The 21,207-nt window shown below is 38.5% G+C and overlaps 1 protein-coding gene across 4 annotated transcripts in view; it reads left to right on the forward strand.

The window, feature by feature from the left end:
- The window catches only part of LOC127647467 (centrosomal protein of 112 kDa-like), a 308,426-nt gene extending 290,096 nt beyond the window's left edge, over nucleotides 1–18,330 (forward strand). The window contains exons 25-27 of one of the 4 annotated variants that reach the window (XM_052131726.1): nucleotides 504–605; nucleotides 13,234–13,295; nucleotides 18,063–18,330. In XM_052131726.1, coding sequence (XP_051987686.1) covers nucleotides 504–605; nucleotides 13,234–13,295; nucleotides 18,063–18,066 — 168 coding nt within the window. In that variant the 3' untranslated portion in view covers nucleotides 18,067–18,330. Of the gene's footprint in view, nucleotides 1–503; nucleotides 606–3,943; nucleotides 4,401–5,396; nucleotides 5,720–13,233; nucleotides 13,296–18,062 lie in introns of those variants that run through there. The other 3 variants (XM_052131727.1, XM_052131728.1, XM_052131729.1) reach the window with 3 other exon arrangements.
- The last annotated feature ends 2,877 nt before the right edge of the window (nucleotides 18,331–21,207 follow it).

Below are 21,207 nucleotides of genomic sequence, written 5' to 3' on the forward strand. Positions count from 1 at the left end.
GTGAAAACCAATACATTTCACTGTATATATGCAAAAAAACTGTGTGTATAATATGTGACCAAAATAAAGGATTCTTCTTCTTCATTGTGTCCTTGAGCAAGGCACTTAACTCCAGGTTGCTCTGGGGGGATTGTCCCTGCAATAAGTGCACTGTAAGTCACTTTGGATAAAAGCATCTGCCAAATGCATAAATGTAAATGTAAATGTAATGTTTCATGGGAATGATGCCACTTATGGCCACAGTGCTGATATCTATTCAATAAATAAAGCTTTGTTGGCAATGGTATTGTTTTCTCTTTTCTGTGAAAGTGTTGTTCAGATGAGAATGTGTAGAGGGGGATATTCCTAACCAAATGCAAGTCTTCTGTTCAGAGTATGGGTTGTGGTGTGTAATAAAAGCTGGACCGGCTGCCTGTGTCTGCTGTACTTTTGTCGCAGCTCTAGTTTCCTGTGGCCTGACCTCCTGATGGAGTACTGAGCATTCATCTTTCTTATCTGTGTAGATGACACGTGTCCGTCAGGAGTATGAGCTGAAGATCCGAGGGCTGATGCCTGCAGAGCTGCGACAGGAGCTGGAGGACACCATCACCTCACTCAAGTCACAGGTGATCAAAAACACACACACACTCAACCCTAGAACTAACACTGGACACACACATATAGGATGGCTGTTTTTAGAACATAGGTCAGATAGACTACCAACACAGGCACATCTGGACAAAGCATCATTTCTAAACAAGCACGTGATCCCAACCTTACCACAATCACAGCCAGAGAGGGAAACTGAAGTCTGTCACTCGGACACATAGTGCTTGGGGAAGCTATTTTTAAACTGTAACTACCTGACTTCAGTGGTTTAATCCATGTCTTCAGAAGCTATCTAATCAGATTTGTGTGTGAACAGACCAAAATATATGACTTCTTTTTCACTATAAATCTTGACAGCAGTCTCTTTGGTGATCATTGGGCCAAAATTGATAGTATCACTTCACAAGACATGGATTAAACCACTGGAGTCTTATGGAGCCGCACACTTCTGATGTTGCTCCCGAACAGATGGGGAAAATATCTGCCCATGCAGAATCAGGAATCAGTGTGTCAGACCTGAACATTCTTTGTTTTAAAAGTGGCACTGCGGCTGCACGAACGTAAAATTGCAATGTTCTGCAAACGGTTAATGTAAACACAACCAGCTAAGTCTTATGTGAGCATAAGCAGGTGCAGATGGACGTTTTATTTTGACTTTGTTATAGGCAACACATCATTTTGCTTTCAGAGGCTTTATATGGAGTTAGGATGAAAATAACTTTTAACTGATCTCAGACCAGTGCAGACAGACAGCACACTGGAGGTTAAGTCATGCACTAAATAGGGAGCAAGGGAGCATCCTATAGCTCTCTATAACTGTTCTGAGACCAGTGCAGACAGACAGCACACTGGAGGTTAAGTCATGCACTAAATAGGGAGCAAGGGAGCATCCTATAGCTCTCTATAACTGTTCTGAGACCAGTGCAGACAGACAGCACACTGGAGGTTAAGTCATGCACTAAATAGGGAGCAAGAGAGCATCCTATAGCTCTCCTATAACTGTTCTGAGACCAGTGCAGACAGACAGCACACTGGAGGTTAAGTCATGCACTAAATAGGGAGCAAGGGAGCATCCTATAGCTCTCCTATAACTGTTCTGAGACCAGTGCAGACAGACAGCACACTGGAGGTTAAGTCATGCACTAAATAGGGAGCAAGGGAGCATCCTATAGCTCTCTATAACTGTTCTGAGACCAGTGCAGACAGACAGCACACTGGCGCTTAAGTCATGCACTAAATTGGGAGCAAGGGAGCATCCTATAGCTCTCCTATAACTGTTCTGAGACCAGTGCAGACAGACAGCACACTGGAGGTTAAGTCATGCACTAAATAGGGAGCAAGGGAGCATCCTATAGCTCTCCTATAACTGTTCTGAGATCAGCGCAGACAGACAGCACACTGGAGTTTAAGTCATGCACTAAATAGGGAGCAAGGGAGCATCCTATAGCTCTCCTATAACTGTTCTGAGACCAGTGCAGACAGACAGCACACTGGAGGTTAAGTCATGCACTAAATAGGGAGCAAGGGAGCATCCTATAGCTCTCTATAACTGTTCTGAGACCAGCGCAGACAGACAGCACACTGGAGGTTAAGTCATGCACTAAATAGGGAGCAAGAGAGCATCCTATAGCTCTCCTATAACTGTTCTGAGACCAGTGCAGACAGACAGCACACTGGAGGTTAAGTCATGTACTAAATAGGGAGCAAGAGAGCATCCTATAGCTCTCTATAACTGTTCTGAGACCAGTGCAGACAGACAGCACACTGGAGGTTAAGTCATGCACTAAATAGGGAGCAAGAGAGCATCCTATAGCTCTCCTATAACTGTTCTGAGACCAGTGCAGACAGACAGCACACTGGAGGTTAAGTCATGTACTAAATAGGGAGCAAGAGAGCATCCTATAGCTCTCTATAACTGTTCTGAGACCAGTGCAGACAGACAGCACACTGGAGGTTAAGTCATGCACTAAATAGGGAGCAAGAGAGCATCCTATAGCTCTCCTATAACTGTTCTGAGACCAGTGCAGACAGACAGCACACTGGAGGTTAAGTCATGTACTAAATAGGGAGCAAGAGAGCATCCTATAGCTCTCTATAACTGTTCTGAGACCAGTGCAGACAGACAGCACACTGGCGGTTAAGTCATGCACTAAACAGGGAGCAAGAGAGCATCCTATAGCTCTCCTATAACTGTTCTGAGACCAGTGCAGACAGACAGCACACTGGAGGTTAAGTCATGCACTAAATAGGGAGCAAGAGAGCATCCTATAGCTCTCCTATAACTGTTCTGAGACCAGTGCAGACAGACAGCACACTGGAGGTTAAGTCATGTACTAAATAGGGAGCAAGGGAGCATCCTATAGCTCTCCTATAACTGTTCTGAGACCAGTGCAGACAGACAGCACACTGGAGCTTAAGTCATGCACTAAATTGGGAGCAAGGGAGCATCCTATAGCTCTCTATAACTGTTCTGAGACCAGTGCAGACAGACAGCACACTGGAAGTTAAGTCATGCACTAAATAGGGAGCAAGGGAGCATCCTATAGCTCTCCTATAACTGTTCTGAGACCAGTGCAGACAGACAGCACACTGGAGGTTAAGTCATGCACTAAATTGGGAGCAAGGGATTAGTTTGGAAGGAGGTTGTAAAAAGGTACAAATTGGCTAACGATATTAAACTTTTGATCTGGCCCTCCTGCAACCTGAGCTTTCGACTAGGTGAAATAGACTCTTCATTTTTGAGTTGGAAAGATCAAGGCCTCGTGGCCCTGTGTCAGTTTGTAGACGGCAACACCTTTAAGACATTCGAACAACTCAAGAGACAATACAAACTAGAGAACAGAGATTTATTCAAATATTTTCAAGTGAGACATCTCTATAACAGTGAAATAAGAAAAGGTATCTCTCCTGAAGGCAGTGACATTGTTCAAGTTTTTATTAATGCTTATAAGCTCCTACCAAGTAAAACTGTCTCTAAATTGTATAAAGCACTGCAGAAACAAAATGGAAATAATACCTTGTATATTAAGTCAAAATGGGAAAAGGAGCTGTGTATGGAAGTGTCAGAGGGTGATTGGCTTTCGATGTGTGTGACACAACAGACGTCTACTAGCTCTAAAAGATGGAGGGAATTTGGGTGGAAGAGTCTGGTCAGATTTTTCATTACACCTCATATTATTAGTAATCAAAGGGGTGAACAACAGCAATGCTGGCGACAGTGTGGACATCAGAACGCCAATCATTCTCATATATTTTGGACGTGCTCAAAGTTAGAACAATTCTGGGACAGTATCTTTTTAATTACTGGGAGGATAATGGGCTATGACATCCCTAAAGACCCTGTTTTTCTTGTTAGGTCTACTACCTGGTGAGGTGGTCCAAAAGACGACACCTACCTTTTTAAAATTGTAATGATTGCACGTAAAAGGCTATCACTCGGTCTTGGCTAAAGATTGACCCACCTCGGACTGAACAATGGAAAGCAATAGTGGAGGAGATACACTGAATGGAGAAGATGACATACCTTTTATGTATCAAAGGACACATATATAATAAGCGCTGGACAAAATGGTTTGCATATAAAGAACCGGAACAATTTTAATACTTTATTTTGTTATTATATAATATATAGTGCCCCTTGTTCTTTGTCTTTGTATGTTGTGTTGTAATAAGAAAATGCCAAATAAAGAGTATAAAAAATAGGGAGCAATGGAGCATCCTATAGCTCTCTATAACTGTTCTGAGACCAGTGCAGACAAACAGCTCACTGGAGGTTAAGTCATGCACTAAATAGGGAGCAAGGGAGGATCCTATAGCTCTCCTATAACTGCTCTGAGACCAGTGCAGACAGACAGCACACTGGAGGTTAAGTCATTCACTAAATAGGGAGCAAGGGAGCATCCTATAGCTCTCCTATAACTGTTCTGAGACCAGTGCAGACAGACAGCACACTAGAGGTTAAGTCATGCACTAAATAGGGAGCAAGGGAGCATCCTATAGCTCTCCTATAACTGTTCTGAGACCAGTGCAGACAGACAGCACACTGGAGGTTAAGTCATGCACTAAATTGGGAGCAAGGGATTAGTTTGGAAGGAGGTTGTAAAAAGGTACAAATTGGCTAACGATATTAAACTTTTGATCTGGCCCTCCTGCAACCTGAGCTTTCGACTAGGTGAAATAGACTCTTCATTTTTGAGTTGGAAAGATCAAGGCCTCGTGGCCCTGTGTCAGTTTGTAGACGGCAACACCTTTAAGACATTCGAACAACTCAAGAGACAATACAAACTAGAGAACAGAGATTTATTCAAATATTTTCAAGTGAGACATCTCTATAACAGTGAAATAAGAAAAGGTATCTCTCCTGAAGGCAATGACATTGTTCAAGTTTTTATTAATGCTTATAAGCTCCTACCAAGTAAAACTGTCTCTAAATTGTATAAAGCACTGCAGAAACAAAATGGAAATAATACCTTGTATATTAAGTCAAAATGGGAAAAGGAGCTGTGTATGGAAGTGTCAGAGGGTGATTGGCTTTCGATGTGTGTGACACAACAGACGTCTACTAGCTCTAAAAGATGGAGGGAATTTGGGTGGAAGAGTCTGGTCAGATTTTTCATTACACCTCATATTATTAGTAATCAAAGGGGTGAACAACAGCAATGCTGGCGACAGTGTGGACATCAGAACGCCAATCATTCTCATATATTTTGGACGTGCTCAAAGTTAGAACAATTCTGGGACAGTATCTTTTTAATTACTGGGAGGATAATGGGCTATGACATCCCTAAAGACCCTGTTTTTCTTGTTAGGTCTACTACCTGGTGAGGTGGTCCAAAAGACGACACCTACCTTTTTAAAATTGTAATGATTGCACGTAAAAGGCTATCACTCGGTCTTGGCTAAAGATTGACCCACCTCGGACTGAACAATGGAAAGCAATAGTGGAGGAGATACACTGAATGGAGAAGATGACATACCTTTTATGTATCAAAGGACACATATATAATAAGCGCTGGACAAAATGGTTTGCATATAAAGAACCGGAACAATTTTAATACTTTATTTTGTTATTATATAATATATAGTGCCCCTTGTTCTTTGTCTTTGTATGTTGTGTTGTAATAAGAAAATGCCAAATAAAGAGTATAAAAAATAGGGAGCAATGGAGCATCCTATAGCTCTCTATAACTGTTCTGAGACCAGTGCAGACAAACAGCTCACTGGAGGTTAAGTCATGCACTAAATAGGGAGCAAGGGAGGATCCTATAGCTCTCCTATAACTGCTCTGAGACCAGTGCAGACAGACAGCACACTGGAGGTTAAGTCATTCACTAAATAGGGAGCAAGGGAGCATCCTATAGCTCTCCTATAACTGTTCTGAGACCAGTGCAGACAGACAGCACACTAGAGGTTAAGTCATGCACTAAATAGGGAGCAAGGGAGCATCCTATAGCTCTCCTATAACTGCTCTGAGACCAGTGCAGACAGACAGCACACTGGAGGTTAAGTCATTCACTAAATAGGGAGCAAGGGAGCATCCTATAGCTCTCCTATAACTGTTCTGAGACCAGTGCAGACAGACAGCACACTGGAGGTTAAGTCATGCACTAAATAGGGAGCAAGGGAGCATCCTATAGCTCTCTATGCAGTTAAGTGCATTCACTCCTAAAATCAGATCAGAAGTTCAGTTTCAGGCTGCAGATGATGTTTGGATCACTCAACATGTTTGACACACATGAGACAATGATCATCAGTACATAGATTCAACATTTATAATAGATCATTTGATTTGAACATGGATGGCAGTGATTGGATGATGCTGGACATTACTTTCAATCTGAATTAATTATTCAACTTTACAGAAAATCAGCTGTAATGTGTGTAACATCTCACAAACATGAACAACCAACACTCCTGGACACATAATAAACTATTTGATGAAAAAAACATGACGTTATATAGCTTGGTATTACTTAAAATTTCACTTAATAGTCCTGCTGTCCACATATGTGGACATAATTTTTTTTGTTTTGTTTATTAGGTGCTACTAGTTTCAAATCAAAAAGGGAAATGGAAAATGCACACAGCAGTCACGTGGGGGTCTCAGGAGGTTAATATCACTACTTACCTGATTAATAAAAAAACTTTATCAAGAAACACTTTAAGGCAACATGACATTGTTTTAATGTAATGTTACTATTTACATTAATATTAATATCCTTTTTTTATTATTGAAATTGGTTAATACATTTCATTGATTCTTTTACTTATTTTTATTCACTGGCAGCCAAAAGTTTGGAATAATGTTCAGATTTTTCTCTTATGGAAAGAAATGGGTACTTTTATTCACCAAAGTGTCATTCAACTGATCACAATGAATAGTCAGGACACTAATAACGAGAAAAATTACGAGTTTGAAAATGAAATGTTCAGAACTTCTTAAACTACTTCAAAGAGTTTTCATCATAAAAACATCCTCCATGTGCAGTAATGACAGCTTTACAGATCCTTGGCATTCTAGCTGTCAGTTTGTCCAGATACTCCGGTGACATTTCACCCCACACTTCCTGTAACACTTGTCATAGATGTGACTGTCTTGTCGGGCACTTCTCACACACCTTACAGTCTAGATGATCCCACAAAAGCTCAATGGGGTTAAGATCCATAACACTCTTTTCCAATTATCTGTTGTCCAATGTCTGTGTTTCTTTGGCCACTCTAAACTTTACTTTTTGTTTTTCTGTCTCCTGAGTCTTCTCTTTACTGTTGTACATGTTTCTGATAGTGGAGTCATGAACAGTGAACTTTATTGATGCGAGAGATGCCTGCAGTTTCTTTGATGTTGTCCTTGGCTTTTTTGTGACTTCATGGATGATTCATCGCTTTGCTCATGATGGAATCTTGGAAGGTTGGCCACTTCTGGGAAGGTTCACTACTGTGCCAATTTTTCTCCATTTGGAGATAATGGCTCTCACTGCAGTTTTTGGAGTCCCACACTGATGTATTACAATAACGTTTTTCCTCTTAATTTCTAGAATTTCTTTCAACTTTGGCATAGTGTGCTACTGGGTGAGACCTTTCAGCCAACTATTTAGGTGTTGATTTGATTGAACAGGTCCGGGTGTGTCTAGTCCAGAAGTGATTATAGTCAGAAGCAAAAATGGTACTGTTACAGGTTTTTCTAAGATTCTGGTAGGTTGCAATATTAAACATATACTAAATCAGCCCTCAAGCAAACAATAATTAGGCAGTCATAACATTAATCATGTTCTCATCATACGTATAGTAGACTTGTACACAGGTGTCAGAGTTTATCTATTAGTTAATATTTATCTTCCTGAAGTTTCAAATATTTCGCTACGCTAGATATAAACCCATCTAGGATTAGATCATTTAGACGTGGTAGCTTGTGAATTGTATTTGCCACATCCTTTCCGTAGCCTTGTATGGAATTTAGCCTAACCATCTGCAAAAAACTAGAGCAAGACAAGCAGAGAAAAAACAGTCCAAAGTCTGCCTGAACACAAGATGTCCTTAAGGAATATTTCATTAATACTCAACAGTTGTAAAATACTCAGCTAAACAATTAATAATAAGAAATGTAAGATATATCAATGGTTGCTTTTATGAACCACTAAAGGAAACAATCATTTCGAGTAAAAATACTCTAATACCATAATCCCACTGTTTATTAAGATATTATATAATAAAGAGTAGATTAAGTGGTTAAATACTGATTGATTAAATTCAGGTTTGTTAAATATAAAAGTACAGCTATATATGAATAAATGCAGTACAATAATATACATATTCTCTGGGAGCCGGGCTAAATAATTAACCGCTGTTGTATTCCTGGCATAGGCCAGACCCTAAATTAACCCTCAGATAACATGCAGTTTATCATGTAAATATAATAAAGACCATAACTGATTAGAATAAAGATACATGATCATCAAATATAAAAGAAAATAGGTAGATATACTTTCTATCAGGAAGATTCGCAGACTTGAGTGAAATTTAAGATGACATTTATTTGATGAATATAAAACAGAAATGTAATGTCTCTCTTTGGCATAGGCCCCGTCTGGTGGTCCGAAGAAGTTGTACTCGGAACCGTCATATCCTACCGTAGATAGGAGACAGGACTCAACTGGTAGTGGTGGGGTGGAGGAGGTTGCCATGTTAGCACACTGAAACAGCAATGTGATAGATTGTGAGCAGACTTATAAAGCAATGGCTTACATGTGATTGTCTGGGAATTATCCAGCTAATGGTGCGATGATGTACAGCTGCTAGTCTTCCCGCTAGAACTACTCTGCGCTTGCATGTATGGTTGATTATGAATGAGGACGATAAAAGAACATTTGGAAAGCAAAGGGCATAAAAAAATCCACCCCCACAATAAATTCACACACACATGTACACATGTGTCATATGAACGCTTTTTTCATTGCTTTATTTCATTTTCAACTTTATAGTTTTGATGATGCGTTCCCTGATACCCCAGGACATTAAAGGGGGACGTAACAGCCATGTTTTTAGGACACTGCATCAACTTAAATGTAGTTTAAAAACGTATGCATCACAAAACTCATGCATCCTGCTCTGTCCAGCTGTTGGTTTGTTGTCTGTACAGCTGTGCGTTGCAAATACAGCTAGAACTGCGCTTACTGCCCCCTGCTGATGGAGACTCCCAGAAATATGAATGTGGCATGTCAAGCTGGAATTGCTCTGTTGGTGTATTTCTTGTTAACATGCAAGTCATCTTTCCTGCTTCTCGTATCGCTGTGCAATCTCTACAAGTAATATAATAAATTGTATTAATTTAAACTCAAATCAATATATCATGTCTATTTATTTATTTATTTGGCAAGTAGTCTTGAAAAAAGCTGGATAATGTAGTCAGCCGGTTATGGCATAATAAATCCCTTCAGGGGTGTATAAGATCTGTCCTGATCACACTGTCATGGTTTATTTTGCAGTAACAACCGACTGACTGGATATTATGCCTTACATAATTAATTGTACCAAACTAACACGACTCGCACTTAAATCCCAAATTGCTCAAATTTCGATTGCTCTGTAAAAGTTGATTTGGTAAGAAAGCATTGTGCTTCAGGAGTAAACGAAACTGGATCTGTTTCAAGATTACAGAACTAACAACTGTTCCTTTCTATATATCACAGAGCATTTGATTGGTTCTGCCATATTTCTCATGTACAGTAATTCATAGCTCCAGAAACTACTCTTGTTAGTTCAAGCTCTTCTTGCACTTCAGCTGATGTACAAAATGCTTTTCACCCCACATATCAGTCCTACACAGCACACTTGAGGTTTCCAGCCCAAGATTAGCCTCTCGTATGAAGTTCATGTGATCAGTCACTTCAGTGCCTTGATATTTGGTGTTTTCTATGTGATCAGAGCATTGGCTAATAATGGCGATCAGTCAAAGCTCCTGGCTTTGAACTCAAGTGCCTCTTGTTTATTTGATTTCTCTGGTGGGGGAGAGAGGAGGGTGCTGCGAGTTCTTCCATAGACATGGATCTAATTTGGCCACTGGCCTTTGAAGTCTGCAGTCCAGTTCATCTCCTTATGTGCAATTAAACCCACCAACCACATTAATACAGGCTTCAAGGGCTCCGGCCGGGGCATTATTAGTTACAGTCGGCCTTGTTCTACACAAGTCTGTGGAGAGAGCATTTATGTGAAACATTTCAAATCTAAACAATAGGCCTTTTTGTCAGGCATGGTCCAGGGCCCCTCCGACAACATTTGGAGATCACAGTACAAAGACCGGCGCACGCCTCCCAATAGCTCTGACTAGAGTCTTTTGGAATCGCAGCCACAACTCTGTGATCTGATATGTTTATACGCTGTAACTGCAGACCAGCGTGGCCTCCGCTGGCCTTGAATATTTCAAGCGTTGCACATTGCAGTGCATCATTTGAACAAAACCAATGACTGTTTAGGAATCTAGCCATAGTCATTATTTTCAGAGACAGAGGCATACATTTGCAAGGATGGTAACATAAGAGTTTCTTTAAGGTTTCCTCTGTTATTTTTGTTGCCAGAAAAATAGTCGTAGAACAATGTACATTCTCATATAAAATTTTAATAATAAAAAATAATATTTCTCTTTCCGCTAAGAGAAAATGTTATCCGGAAGAAATCACTTTTACTCTAACAACTATACTATATGGCAAACTACAGTATCGCCATTTTGCCATACTTTAAACCACCTGAACTATAATATTACTATAACTATTATGTATTATTTACATGTACAATATCAGTTCATTTTAATATGTTTAAAGGAACCAGTCATTAAAGGGGTCATGTAATACAAGACCAAGATTTTTACACATCCTGTGAAGCGTCAATGTTGCTCTAGGTGGCTTACACACTTTTGCTTCACTATGATCAAGGACTAAATCATCAAAAGATTAAAGATTCCTCCCAGTATTATATCATGAGGGGTGCCAGTGGCTTGCAACTTCCCTTCAAGATCTATAAAAAGCCCTGATCATCAGCGTTAGGTGCGTAAATATTTGCCATAATAAGACATTGCTCCTGAATTTCTGCTAAAACACTAATGACCCTTCCTAATTGATCTTTAATCTGTTTGAGAAAAAATAGATTGTGTCAAAAACAAAATCATAAAGACCACATTCCAACATTAGTGCAACAATCAAACCCCGATATTCCCCCCGAACAAACAGAAAAAAGACGTGTGCATCAACCCCACGCACGACAGCGCCAACTGGCTTCTATACCTCTAAATTCAAACAGTCCATGTACACCTACGAGAGCCCCTGCGACATCTTTGCTATCGGATTGCTGAAGTTCGGTGTTCCTATACAAATTTTGTGAGACAGAATTACACAATAGAAGATAATCTATAAAACAATCTCCAGCCAATAGGCGAAATAAACACAAAGAACGTGCAGATTCATCCACATTACTGTGTCCCAAAGGTATGTTATTCCAAAAAAAAACTAACACCAGCTGCTAGACAAAACCAGCACAAAAAAACAAAAAACAAAAGGGGTGCTCAGTTTCCTCAGACAGTCAAACTAATGTTCAGTGAGCCGGACCATTAGGCTGTGACATGAATGCAACAAATGTCCCAATCACTCCAATGTCCTGCAAGAAATACTCCACAAAACAAACTCTAACCAATAAGAGGCATAAGCACAAAGAACATGCAGATTCATCCACAACTGTCCCAAAGGAGTGCTGCTCCACAAAACAAACTCCAGCCGCTAGGCGGAACCAGCACAAAAACAAAAAAAAAAAAAAAAAAAAGGTGCTCCGTTTCCTCGGGCGGTCAAGTGAATGTTCAGTGAGTCAGTCCACTCGGCTGCAATGCGAGTACCACAAAATTACTTACTCCATTGACTTTATGAGGGACAGTGCTTACTGTGGACATGTAAATGTTTTGCGGCCATCCTTAGCATCAATTCTCAATTTTGCCGAGAATATCAGTGCAAAAGCAACCTTCCATTGATGTAAGAGTTTCTTGCATTCCTTGAATCGATCACGTTTCTCTCTTGTCGAGTTCGCAATGTCTGGGAACAAGAAAATGCTGTGGTTCTTCCAAGAAAGCCTTTGTTTAATCCTCACCTTGCATAACACAAGATCTTTATTGGATGATCTCAGATCCTTGCATGGCGCCACGTGACAAATAATGTGATGCTTTTTAACTATTTGGATTATTTTGTATGTGTGTGTGTGTGTTTATAAAATTATTTAATCCTTTAAAGGACTAGTTCACCCATAAATGAAAATTCTCCCATCATTTACACACCCTCATGCCATCCCAGATGTGTATGACTTCATGTGGCCAAAATGTTGATGCTCCAAAAATCACACAAGTCAGCATAAAAGTAATCCATAAGAATCCAGTAGTTAAATCAATGTCTTCAGAAGTGATGTGATAGGTGTGGGTGAGAAACGAATCAATATTGAAGTCCATTTTTACTATAAATTCTTCTGTGTGCTCAGTTCATCTCACTTTCACATTTCTGGTGATTCACATTCTTCACATTTCTAGAAAAAAAGTACTGAGATATTGATCCGTTTCTCACCCACACCGATCATATCACTTCTGAAAATATGGATTCATATGGATTACTTTTATGTTTCCTTTATGTGCTTTTTGCAGTGTAGAAATTTTGGTCATCATTCACTTGCATTGTATGGACCTACAGAGGTGAAATATTCTTCTAAAAATCTTCATTTGTGTTCTGCTGAAGAAAGAAAGTCATCTGGGATGGCACGAGAGTGAATAAATGATGAGACATTTTTCATTTTTGGGTGAACTATCCCTTTAAATGTACTGAATTGTTTTTATTTGGGGGACTTTTTCTGCAAATATTGATATATTAAATGTATTAATAAAAAAATGTAATCGACTGACAGCCCTAGTGTGTGTCTGTCTTTTTTATCTTTAATATACAGTTATGAGGAGCATAATTTTTACTAATAAGAATAGAAAGAAAGCGGTTACTGGTTCCTTATAGGACCAACATGCCATTTACAGAAGAAATCTGCTGATCTGATGATTCTGTGTCTCTCATCACACTTTATACACCCGAGTCCTCTCACACACATCTGTAAACCTGTGCTTTGTGTGTTTGTGTGCAGGTGAACTTCCTCCAGAAGAGAGTGTCTGTCTTACAGGAGCAACTGGACGCTTGCTGCAGGAGGTGAACACATACTTATTCATATTTAGTCATGTGTACATTGTGTGTTGTTTATGTAAATGCACTGGTGACTTTACTCAAATATGCACAAACACATAGTATCTTTTTCAGAAAGATCAATAGATGACATCTTCAATCCATTTAGGTGTTTCCCAACCATTTCCGAGTTTGGAGTACACTGTCACTTTCCGCAATTGCTTTTGCACAACCACAACGTTGTAAAGAAGCCACACAAAAACAATGTTAAGAGCTTTTCAATGCATTTCCACCTATCAACTACCTCACACAGTGCAATGTATGAAAATGTCAAGAGACTGCGGCAAAGGTTTGAGACACATCCATCATGCCCACAAAATATATCGAATCTGCAGGATCAGGGATTGCGTTAACTAAAAATGTCCCATCATTTACCCATTTTTTTTTTCAACACTGACAAATTATTTCAAATGCTTTCCATCAGTTTGAGAGATTGAAAAAAAAAAGACAGAAGAAAACCATTTAAACCTAGTTTATCAGTTTTGATTTCACTCCCGTGGTGTTCGTTGCCTGGTATTAAGATGCATTTAGGGCAGTCCGATCACAAGTGGACAGGCACCATCATCATTTATACCTGATTGTCACTTTTGCTCACGTCTGTTCAGATTTCATGACTGCACACTTCAATTAATGCGATTAAGTTATTTGAATCAAAACAAAAGATTCCTAATGTGCCAGTCTCACCTGGAGCGAACTCTCGCTCTGAATCGCCCGCTGACAAAACGAAGCTTTTTTTCAAGGCCTTTCCACATTGAAGGCAACACGATAATGCAAAGGAATCGCAGACGGAAGGCCCTTTCACAATAGAAATAGTAAAGAATGACCGCCGTTAGCACATTCACGCTTTACAATAGGTGTCGCTAATCGACAAGCAAATTTACCCCAGTGCGGTGGTGCAATATTATATTTGACACTCGATTCTTTCAATTACACATGATAATACTGCCAAACTTGTCCAGCAGGTGAACTGAAATACTTTCTTGAATATTTTCTACAAAATCTTAATTGCTGCTGCAGCTTGTAGAGAAATATGTTTCCTTTGTTTGCTTGTCTTGGTTGTTTTGCTCAGTTGTTGTTGTTCTCATCAGTGATGGGCAAAGGGCAGACCAGCTGGTAAGGGCTTTACACCACCTATTGTAAAGGCGGGTCTGTGCTAATGCCAGTCATTGGGTCAAAGGGTCTTTCGTCCACGATTCGTATCTCATTATCGCCAGTGCTTGAAGTGGAAGTAAAAAAGTGCAGGTAAATGCTCTCATTATTAGTATTAAACTTGATTTGTTTGGTAAATAAATGTTTATTTAAAAATAAATAAATAAACTTGGGGTTTTATTCTATATCGTACGGCTCTTCAACTTCTCTCTTGCAGGGGCTAGATTATCTACATGAAAACTCAACTGGAGAAAAACGCTTTTATTGTCATCGTACTGTCATGACAAACAAAAATGTTAATAATGTGCATTTATTTACATTCAAATAGTATTTACTTACACTAAAAGAGGTATTTAATGAACATTTGTAAGGTCTGGCTGTAAATTCCTTCTTAAGATCTGGTTGAAGAACAAATATGACCTCACACCCTGAACTAACAAACAGGTTTTGATTAACTTTACTTTGAAAATAAAATCATAACATTTAGGATTATTGTTTATGAAAAATTAGGATGAATATTTAGATCTGCTTCAGTCTGTATCTTTGATAATAACAACCCTCATAAGAGATCAATGTAAATCTAATGTCTTTTTACACAACATAAATGTAGCCTAAAACTGAAAAAAGAGCATTGTCTGTTTTTCCTTTTGTACATATATAAGTCCCATTCAATGTGGGGACAGTTTGTCTTCCTTGTCCTGCACATATCATTTGCACAAGGAAATATTTACTTGTGTAGATAATCATCATTAGAAACGGTGAACAAACTGATTTGCTGATGTTCAGGATTGTGAACGCTGACACACATCTGTATATACTGTAGAAGCAAACACAATCAGGATTTATGCATGTATGCCGGATCAGCTTCACATAATCTTCTTACAAGCATTTCAGAAAAGAACTGAGAATAAAAACCCAATGTTCAGTGTATTTTCTTTGAAGGTTTGGTTTTCATCATTGATTTGCCTTTTGTGAAAAAAGGTTGTGCATATGAGCTGACATCACTTCTGTTACAGCTTGGACATTTTTTATACTCCTGTACTCTGTTGACTCAATTACAGAAGTGCAGGTACTGCGTTAAGAACAAAAAAAAGTGTGACAAAATTGGCTTACCGTTTCTGCCAATTATACTTGCATTTAATCTGAGCGCAAACATGACACGTAGAGTGGAATTATCTGTTATTTCAATGGAACGTTTTAACAGAGCTGATGTGCTTGAGTGTTTGCACTTTTCACATTTTTACGATCAGTCAGTTTTTACCTCCTGAGACCCCCACGTGACTTCTGTGTGAATTTTCCATTTCTCTTTTTGATTTGAAACAAGTAGCACCTAAACAAGCATAAAATAAATACATTCTAGAAGAAATTGTTTCCCTAAAAATCGATGTCTATATACACTGGTGGCCAAAAGTTTGGAATAATGTTCAGATTTTTCTCTTATGGAAAGAAATTGGTACTTTTATTCACCAAAGTGTCATTCAACTGATCACAATGAATAGTCAGGACACTAATAACGAGAAAAATTACGAGTTTGAAAATGAAATGTTCAGAACTTCTTAAACTACTTCAAAGAGTTTTCATCATAAAAACATCCTCCATGTGCAGTAATGACAGCTTTACAGATCCTTGGCATTCTAGCTGTCAGTTTGTCCAGATACTCAGGTGACATTTCACCCTTTCACACTTCCTGTAACACTTGTCATAGATGTGACTGTCTTGTCGGGCACTTCTCACACACCTTACAGTCTAGATGATCCCACAAAAGCTCAATGGGGTTAAGATCCATAACACTCTTTTCCAATTATCTGTTGTCCAATGTCTGTGTTTCTTTACCCACTCTAAACTTTTTTCTTTTTGTTTTTCTGTTTCAAAAGTGTTTTTTTCTTTGCAATTCTTCCCATAAGTCCTCCTGAGTCTTCTCTTTACTGTGTATGTGTATGTGGACAGCGGGACTAAGTAGTGAATTCAAGCTATAGAAAATGGTTTCGTTTTTTCATCAAATAGTTTATTATGTGTCCAGGAGTGTTGGTTGTTCATGTTTGTGAGATGTTACACACATTACAGCTGATTTTCTGTAAAGCTGAATAATTAATTCAGATTGAAAGTAATGCCCAGCATCATCCAATCACTGCCATCCATGTTCAAATAAAATGATCCATTATAAATGTTGAATCTATGTACTGATGATCATTGTCTCATGTGTGTCAAACATGTTGAGTGATCCAAACATCATCTGCAGCCTGAAACTGAACTTCTGATCTGATTTTAGGAGTGAACACACTTAACTGCATAGAGAGCTATAGGATGCTCCCTTGCTCCCTATTTAGTGCATGACTTAACCTCCAGTGTGCTGTCTGTCTGCACTGGTCTCAGAACAGTTATAGGAGAGCTATAGGATGATCCCTTGCTCCCTATTTAGTGCATGACTTAACCTCCAGTGTGCTGTCTGTCTGCACTGGTCTGAGAACAGTTCAAATGCACCTTATTTTCATCCTAACTCCATATAAAGCCTCTGAAAGACACATTTTTCATCTTTTGCATGAATATATTTATTCTCACAGTGAAAATGCAGTAAATATATAGAAATGCATTTATTAATGTTAATGAATAGAACCATATTGTACAAAATAAAACAATATTTATATTGAAATGAAGAGAAATGATTCACAAATGTGTTAATGTTGAAAAATATTCAAAATAACGAACATGTTTTTCCTAATTTGCACACGTGGACATCGTGTTTATCAGCGCACTGATGCGTGAGATGGATTTTTTAAAGCCGCATATCAAACGAGACTAGAGACACTACTTTTTACAACCAAACAGATTTCAGGATTCAGTCCAAAAAGTTGAAGAGGTTTCTTACCAGAGGCACTTATGTTGGCGCTGCACGTCATGCTGTTGTGTCACATGATGCAGTGCACCAGATGTTTAACCCTTAAATAAAAGAGTGTTACGAACAGAAGTCGTTTCTTCTAAATTAAGTGTTGCGTATAACAAAGCCAAAATATCACATCCACACATGTGGACGCGGGGTCGCACGTGGTAAGCCACACATAACCGGCAAACTTTCAAATCATGTTTTACCACAGCGGTTGATTGATAGGTCGAATTTTCACCCTAGAACTCCTGTTTCACTAAACTCGCGCTCGAGTCAAAAATCTATTATTCGGTATATTATATGGACTGTATGTGCCATTATAATGGATGCTAAACCCCTGAATGTAGCTTCAGAATTTATCAAATGAAAACAAGTGTGACGGGAAAAGATTATTCTAGTGCACCTCTTGTTTGAGTCCTCATTAAACATCTGCGACCGTACTGAGAAATGAGTAATCGCTTATTTAGACAACCTGCTACTTCCTAATCTGCATCTGAGTTCACACATTCATCAATAACAATGCATTCATATCTAAAGTATTAATACAACATTGTGAGAAAAACAATCCCAATATATATCAACACAATATATTACTGAATGGACATGTCTCTAGTTTTAAGATCCCATTTATGTTTAAGAAAATGTTGAATCAAATGATCTGCTGTTAACCCTGTCGTTGTCTTTCTCTCTGTCTCTCTCTTTAGGTAGTGGATTATATCAGGCCATTTAATGTATGTCCTCATGTAGACCTGTAAGAGAACTCGTCCTGACAGACATGATCTTCATCATCCTCACTCACTGCACTCGTGTTCTGCGCCACATTGTTTATCAAACCATATTTATGTACTGTGATTCATTGTATTTATGCCTTCTGTTGAATGCATCTCTCATGAAACCGTGTATGATGTGCATTTTACATCTGTGAAAGCATCAGCTGTCTTTTTTATTATTAAATACTGCTTTGTTTTATAATGTTGTGGCTTTGCTTTGTCGTCATTTACATTCAGTTAATCAGTTAAATTAGGTTATTTTGATTGGCTAAATCTTTCTCCAGAATGAATAACTCTGGACAGTACACGGCTTTGCATGTAAAGGAAGTCTGGTTTTTGTTTCCTTTCATACTCTTTACTCTGCTTTGGCTCATCGTCCTGCTTAAATACGAGTGTTCGCTCTTAATTCATATCCCAGTGGAGAATCTCTTTCCCAGTGGTTTTCTTTTTGTCCCTCTCTCAAAGAGTCTGATTGTGAAGTGCTGAAGAGATTGTGGATGTCTGGTCATGTCAGTGGTCTTGCTCAACTCCTGGTCACTTGATATGATCTGAAATAGAAGAGAGCTGATTAATCCAAATAATTGTTTATGGCAAGGCTCCCAGGATAAAATGAATTATCTTGGTAATGCACCTTTTGTGGTTTGAGAAACTGTATTGCTTGGAGTAAAATTCCATGGATCCTAATTTTATGGACACTTTGTAGCATTTGGTGAATTTTTATAGTTTTGCAACATACCGTGTCTGTTTATTTAACCAGCAGCTCCACCTGAAATCCACATTGATGAACAAAGCTCTCTTTCAAAACCTAGTGAGCTACTTGGCTATCTACTCTCTAGCTTTTGAGGCAGCATCCCAACTGAAATGGAACCTTTTAAGTGACTGATGTGAAGTGCTCTTCGTAGACAACAACTCAACAAACAAAGCCCACCACACAAATAGACTCGACTCACAATTCATTTTATTTTGAAAAATCTTGTTTAATGTAATCAAGTCTGTATCCCTGCACTCAAAATATTTGCATATTTCTGAATTTTTTTCTAAGTATATTGTTTCTTAATAATCAACTTACATATCAGGCAATTTATATTCCACCATTTTATTTAAATTACGTCATTTGCAATGCTTTATAGGATTGTAGTTAATTCCCTCATGAAAGACGGCAAGTACACGGTCTTGTACCTTTTTGTCCGATTTCCAAATACATTTTTGCTTAAAATCAAGGTTTGTAATTCTTCACCTTGGAGCTGGTTGGCTCCTAGCTTAGAACTCCTTTAAGGATTTAACCCTTGTGCGTCAATAAAAATAGTCAGAGGTGCTTAGAGGACAAAAATGTCTCTGTCAATAAACTGCCATAAAAATATTATATATTAATATTTTTCCACTTTCATTTACTCAATACACAACACACTCTGATATCCATACCAACACATCCACACAGTTTTAGCAGCATAATTTATTCAATTGTCCTGCAGTGCTCTATAATACAGAAAACAGGAGAAAAGCATGTGTTTGCTCCATAGGCTAAACATGAAAATCTGATGGGAAAAGTTAACATTTTCAAGCCAGGGCTCCAGAATGAAAGCATAATTTCATCGAATTCATGATTTTATGCTTTAATGACACTGGTATCAAAGATTTCAGTTTTAATGGATTTTTTGTCCTGGAGGTCCTGAGTGTAACTGTTTTGTGTACACTGTTTTATAGATGTATTGTAGGAACTGAGGTTGAAATATCAATATTCTCCAAAAATTACACACTTTTGGCAAAATGTATACCACTGGCATTAATACAGCCAAAATTATCAAAAGACAAAAATGTCCCGAAGTTCGCACAAGGGTTAAATCCCTACGGAAAAAATGAATGGAAAAAACACTTCCGGAACTAAGAAGGCTGAAAAAATGATTGGACACGCTCTATAAATGTCAATAAAGTCTGGTGTTAGCATTTTGCTAAGCTAACAGTGTGATACTGTAAACAAAAAATATGTTTTTGCTGAATTTTGTTATTAGAATGGACTGTTTTTAAGGATACTTCTAGGCTGAATTTTGAATAAATACGTTTATTTCAATATTCTCTTGACTTGACCATCATCTTGGATGAAACTTTTCATGGAGCTTTAATGCACAGCACTTTGGACAGAATTACCTTCTCTTCGAAGGATAAATGTGATGCTGGCTTACAATCAGGCCAATATAATCTTAAAAGGCAACACAATATTGCTGCTATATAGACAGCTCACTAGGTTTTAGACTGTCTCTTTCCCCTCATTTTGAATGTTCTCTCTTTGCTTTCTGTCTTGTCTATAACATCAGACTAGTTGTCATACTAGTCATTAATTACACAGCATGAACAGCAGAACCTTCATCCAAAGAGAGATAAATAGTGTTGAAAGCTGCTGGAAGCTTCTTCCATTGAAGTTGCATATGGTAAAGCCGTATTTATTTATTTATTTCAGAAAGATCTCTGACAATTTGCATTGGAGATTGCTGTCTTTCACGTGTCTACCCACTCAAATTCCTCTAGTACATTTTCTGATAGACTGTTTCCAAAGGTAACATGACCCTACCAGATATTTATTTGATGTGCAGATTTTGCAGAGCAGATGAAAGTTAGATGAAGATGTGAGTAACAGGACTCTTGCTGGAAAAGCTCAATGGACCATGAAAAGCATGTCTCCAAGCTTGCTGAGCTCTGTTTATCAAGCATTAATTCTTTGTAAATGGGCAGGTGGTCTTTTGCCTGGATGACGGGTGGTTGTGCTCTGTTTTCCACCATTTCCATCAGTAGCAACATGCATGGGGTACTCTCACCATAAAAGGCATCACTCTCTGATGCATACTACATATAAAAATAGCAAGCACTGGCTGAAACACCGTTTCCAATCTGACTGGCTGGTGCTGTGCAACTTCCAAGAGTCAGTTCGTGGAATAATCTGAAGTAACCACTTTTGGTCTGACAGAAAGATGTTTTCCGTTTCCTCACAATATTTTGCGTTTCCTCATCATCCTTTGTTTGCAAAAATTAACCATGGTATTACTACGGTAGCTATAGTTCAACTATAGTAAAACCATTTTAACCA

This window comes from Xyrauchen texanus, chromosome 8, assembly GCF_025860055.1.
Source record: "Xyrauchen texanus isolate HMW12.3.18 chromosome 8, RBS_HiC_50CHRs, whole genome shotgun sequence".
Lineage (NCBI taxonomy): Eukaryota > Metazoa > Chordata > Actinopteri > Cypriniformes > Catostomidae > Xyrauchen > Xyrauchen texanus.